The sequence below is a fragment of the Coffea eugenioides genome, chromosome 2, assembly GCF_003713205.1.
Source record: "Coffea eugenioides isolate CCC68of chromosome 2, Ceug_1.0, whole genome shotgun sequence".
Taxonomy (NCBI): domain Eukaryota; kingdom Viridiplantae; phylum Streptophyta; class Magnoliopsida; order Gentianales; family Rubiaceae; genus Coffea; species Coffea eugenioides.
Window position 1 is genome coordinate 39,701,624 of NC_040036.1, and position 5,687 is coordinate 39,707,310.

Here is a 5,687-nt window from a genome sequence, read left to right on the forward strand (position 1 = left end):
AGCATCAGAGGTATCAAAGTTGTTCGGATGGAGTGTCAGTAAACATGTGGAATTTTTTCTACATGTTAATAGCAATTTAGATTACGGACATGACGCGGACATTGCATAATTGTTATAATAAGAAATTCATTAATCGTGTGCCAACAAGTTACGTAAAATAGTAAACTCCAATGGAAATGTACAAATGATGTAAAAAATATTAATCGTAACTGATAGTTATTGGCTAATTAAATATATTAGTACAAATGTATTCTTAAACTTATTCGAACTAATTAATAATTTCTATTAGTAGATATGTATAATTCATAATATTAATTATATTGCATAAATTAATATACATATATAATACATATATAATACCATTGTCATTGGTGCACTGAAGAGACGCATAAGCATTGTGAGCAATGAAAATAGATGGGGAGAAACAAAAGTTACTGTTCCTACACCAGAATGGAACGATGGGCAAAACAAAAGGCGTTGGGCCTTACGGTCATTGGTTAGGATAGCAAGGAGACGAACAAACAGCCCATATCGTAAAAGCAGTTTATAGCAGCAGCGTAAGGCACCAGTTTACAAAACCTGGGCAACTGAAGATGATTCCCAAGTAGCCACTTCGGAAAACGTCTATTCCACGAAGAGATTTTGCGCAACATACGCTTCCACTTAATTTCCTATTTACAAAAAAGGACCGTAATACACAATTTGTCAACTACTTACTCTCTCCTATTAACCAAGTGCAGCAGCACTATTTGCTACAACAGTGCTTACGACGCAACCATGACAGTCATGCATCTTGTGATCCTTCTGTGCATGACGCCTTCGGTGGAACTACAGTGACTTACCCATCTAGACCTAGCTAGCAACCTTCAATACTCTTGCACCTCTACTCACCAAAACCTGCCTTATTTATTGCGTAACTGCAAACCGAACCATCACAGCAGTTGTGCCTCATCTTTCTCCTGGACTTCTTTGTTGGTCACCTGTGTCCCTTCCACCGCTACCGCATGCTTGTGGTGCAAATGCTTGTCCTCTCCATTCGCCTGAGTCGCTCCACCCCGTACCAATTTCAATTGATTTTTCCAGCGATTCATCCAAACAATTTTCCATATGATCATCATGAACTGCTGTGTTGTGCGAATTCTTTTTGTATGGGCATGTTCGTTGGTTGTGGCCTGCCTGCAATCTTCAACCCATATATCACATGTCAAATCATTTGTGACTGCAAGTAACCACGTCAACTAAGCACATTGCTAACATTACACCACTTCAACTTTCTTGCACTGCCAATAACTTTGTATACTTTGTATGCACTTTCAATTATGTGTTTATTTGCTACTGTTCAAAAATACCCACATAATAATTATTACCTTCACTGTCCACTTCATGTATTTTATCAATTAACAAATTGCTTATAACTACGTATGCATTTTCGATAGTACCTGCAATGACCACACTTTCTTTTCTTCTTTGTTTCTGCATGCTTGTGATCACCTTTACACCGGGACACCCTGGGATCTAACAGCCCGAATGTTCTTCTACTTCTATCGTTCATCACTCTTGAATCCATTGCAAATCCGTCTCCCCCATATCCACTTTCAATCCACTTCTCCTTTAGGTCCACAGAATGCTTGTCAAACATCTGCTGCAGGTCATTAAACGCATCATCCATGTAGGACGCATAGTAACACATACTATTACAGCTCGACTTTAAAGTGCCATATCTGGCCATTTGTGTCAGCTGTTCGTCTGCAACAAATGCTTTCATTCCATTATTAGTACTGTAAACTCCCTTTGTCAACCGCTTCGAAATGCATGCTTCTGGGATCCTGTTCATTCCTTCTACCACCATCACGCGAAACATGTGAGCACAAGGAATCCCCTTTGACTCGAATTTCATGCAAGAGCAGATTAGCTTCTCCATTGACCTATCATAAACCACCCTCCAACTAATTTCGTGTCCACCATATTTCGAGTAATAATATGTACGACTCCCTCCATCCTCGCTCCAGCCCTCAGAAATTAGAAGTCCCTGCCTGTTCAAATGCTTCCTCACCATGAAGAACACATTCCTTGTAAACACCACCGCTGCGCTCCCCTCTAATTCGGGCAGGATTGTGGTTAAGACTGGTTTTGTGTTTTCGCTTGTGTGAACTGCTTTGCTCTCAGTATGTCGAAGCCATGCTATTGCCAAATCAAAACTTCTAACGAATTCATATAGTCGCATTTTTTCATTCAAGTACTCATTCAAAAAAGCATTCATTTTCTCACACCTTTGAGTGCTTCTCATACCTGCAAAAAAATGACCGCGTAAATAGGCCTCTGCCCATAACCTTCTCCTACGGTACAACTTCTTCACCCACTCATTCTCTACCACCCCACATTCATTAACTAACCTAGCCCAGCGATCCTCAAACTCAAGAGTGCTAAACTTTCTCGCCATCAGGTCATACAACCTGTTATTAAACTCCTCGCAGCGAATATTACTCCGTGCATTCCTATGCAAGTGCCACGAACATAGCCTGTGACAAGCATCCGGGAGAAGATTCTTTATCGCTCTTCGCATTGCACTGTCCCCATCTGTCATCACTGCTACTGGCTTTCTACCTTTCATAGCCTCTACAAATGTACTTAGCACCCATTCATATGTTTCAATCCTCTCATCTGATAACAGTGCACAGCCGAAAATAGTACTGTTCAAATGGTTGTTTACCCCTGCAAGTACAACTAGTGGCTTGCGGTATTTATTTGTTTTGTATGTTGTATCAAACACCAATACATCTCCAAATACACTGAAGTCCACACGAGATTTAGAATCTGCCCAAAACAACCTTGCCAATTTTCCTTCGTTATCTACATGATATTTATAAAAGAACATGTCATCGGCATCCTTCTTCGCTGCCAAGAACCCAAGTGCCCCTTCTGCATCGCCATTAAAAATATCTTTTCTACGTTCCTCGTCCATTCGGTTATACAGATCCTTAATGCAAAATCCCACGTTACTATACCCTCCGGCTTTGATAACAAAATGTTTCATTATCTGGCATATTCTGGCCCCAACCAACTTTAGACTTTTTGCCTGCGCATATTCTGCATCGCTCACTTTTCTATGCGACCTAAGGTGTTGCACACTTGCCTCTGATGCCAGCGGGTGATTGTGCTCCATAATGAAACGTGTCACCACATACTTTACCGATTCTGTGTCATATTTCACGCGAAAGCAAGCCCCACACCCGGTCCTTGTGATTGCTTTTGCTTCTCTTTTCCGGTCTTCATAATTAAACCACTTTTCATTCCTATAACCTTCACAGCAACATACCCATTTTCTAAATCTTGAAATGCCATCTTCATCTCGTTTGGCATTACTTTTACGAATCCCAAATCCGCTTAGTTTCGCATACAAATTATAAAATTCCCCAGCTTCTTCCGTGTCAAATGTTAATTTCATTACGTCATCCACGCCTATTGCGCCCACCAATTCATCTGCCTCCTCATCTTCGTGTCCTCCTATTGAACCACCGCTTTCTTCACTGCATGTGTCTCGGTCACACTCAGGTTCTTGGTTAAGGTCAAATGACATTAACCTGCCGCAACCATCCATCCCCATTTTTCCCTTCTCTGTTTCCTGCACCATGTCATGAGTTTTAAGCACCCCATCCTGCCCCATACTTACAACCCCTGTGTGGTTGTTCAATGCTTTTTCTAACCATGGTCGCTTAACATTTTTTTTTCAGCCTCCCCATATGCTTTCGTTTGTAACATAAATACTGATCGTCTACTAATGGAACAAAACATATATACACGATCATTTCACTTAACAAACCATACTTTACCTCACAACTTTCACAAAATGCAGACGATAAACATTACTCTAACATTCATATACACAGTTTTTATAAGTGTGGCTGATGCAATTATATCAACCTTTAGCACAAAATACCACTATCGACATGCATTTTCATTAACACCAACAAACTCAACCTCTACTGTGTGTTTCTTTAATTCTTTTCACATAACCATGCGCAATGCAGTATGGGGGCCATTATCGATGTCCACACGGCCATCCAAATCACTCTATTTTAAGACTTTAGTCCTGTTACAACGTCTTCTTCACGTCTTCACTCATTTCTGCTTAATTTCCTTTACACTATTTAATACAAATTAGAGGACCAACATTTCCTACGTACGTACACAAAGCTCCGTGCACAAATAAACTGCGATAATTTCCCGGTTTCGTTACATCTTCGTTCGAAGACGCAGGGTCTTACACCCCGTACTTCGTATTCCTTATTCCTCTATCATTACCTCTTACAAGAACTGTAGAAATCACCCTAGTAGACGTACATGTGTTTTACTCGTTATTTTACTCCATTTTTCAAAGTTATGGAAAAACTCAAAAAAGTACTCACCTTTGATTTCTCTGCTTCTGTTCCACGCCGCTGCATTCTGTCACCACAGCTTCGCAAGGGCCTTCCTCAGATATATCTACCGTCACCGCCTGCGCCTAAATTTACGCCAGTAGACACCACCTCTGTCTATTCCGCCTTGACTTCTTCTTTACCAAATTTTTGCCTTCGATTCCGACGTCCACCTGTCTTCAAACACACGCATCACTGCGGGCCCCAACATGGCTGTGTGTTTAGTACCTAATACGCTTCCTCTTCGGTGGCCCCAGCATGGCTTTGTTTAGTACTGCTTTCTTTTTTTCTTCGATGTTTTATACAACAGAACCGACACCGGCTGTTAATTTTTATGCTTTCCGATCAAAAATTTTGTATTCTACGAAATTGGGTTCTCCTGAACGTCTGATGGACGAAAGCCGTAAACAGCAGGTCGTTTATAAGACAACCGTTTTAACTAAATTTTATCCCATTACCCAACATTTGTATTTAAGGCACGTTGGGTACTCTGTCACTGTAATGGTTGAAAGGCACAAAGAGCTGGTCTTTTACTCACCAACGGGTTTAATTTCTTTTTATCCGATAAATCAGTCTGTCTTTATGCCACCTTCGGTATTATGTTGTTGTAATGGAAGAAAGCCAAGGGGAGCTGAAACTTTTAAACTGGGACACCCGTTTGAATATAAGATTGACCAATCCAAAATGGATTTAATCTTTAGTTGTAGTGCAGGAAAGCCATAAAGACTGGTTTATGGCTGACAAGTTTAATGAGGAATCAATTAATTTGGACCGCAAGAAAAATCATGGTAAAAGTTATCAACAAGCGCTAAAGAGAGCAAAAGCACTGCTAAGTACTAGCTACACCAAAAGCAGAGACAAAAAGACTACCATTTTGAAGTTCATCAACTTGATTTTCCTCCTCTTCATCTTCATTGGAGAAATCTTCACCATCTTGTGAGATAAGAAGTAAGATTAGCAACATCATAAGAAAAGAGATGACGTCAATAACCACTATAATGGATAAAAACGGCAAATGTGTTCTTCATACCATTAAACTATTACTATAGTTTACATGAAGGAAAATCAAGGTCCACATACCATTAAACTATTACTATTATTTGTAAAGGGAAAATCCAAAAATTATATTAAAAACTAATTAATGGAAAAAAATTTAGAAAAAAACCCAATCCACCCCGTTTTTAATTCAGTTGGTGTATGAATACATAATTTGGTGGTGTATGAGTACCGTCATCTTATAACGGAGGATTAACCCCCGAATAGGTGGTGTTT

At 40.0% G+C, this 5,687-nt stretch overlaps 1 protein-coding gene across 1 annotated transcript; it reads right to left on the reverse strand.

The window, feature by feature from the left end:
- Nucleotides 1-932: 932 nt before the first annotated feature.
- Nucleotides 933-3,664, reverse strand: LOC113759699 (protein FAR1-RELATED SEQUENCE 5-like). Its single transcript, XM_027302274.1, has 2 exons — nt 1,492-3,664; nt 933-1,219 (listed from the first exon to the last, which is right to left on the reverse strand). The coding sequence occupies exons 1-2, from the start codon at nt 3,662-3,664 to the stop codon at nt 933-935; spliced, it is 2,460 nt and encodes an 819-aa protein (XP_027158075.1).
- Nucleotides 3,665-5,687: the final 2,023 nt, after the last annotated feature.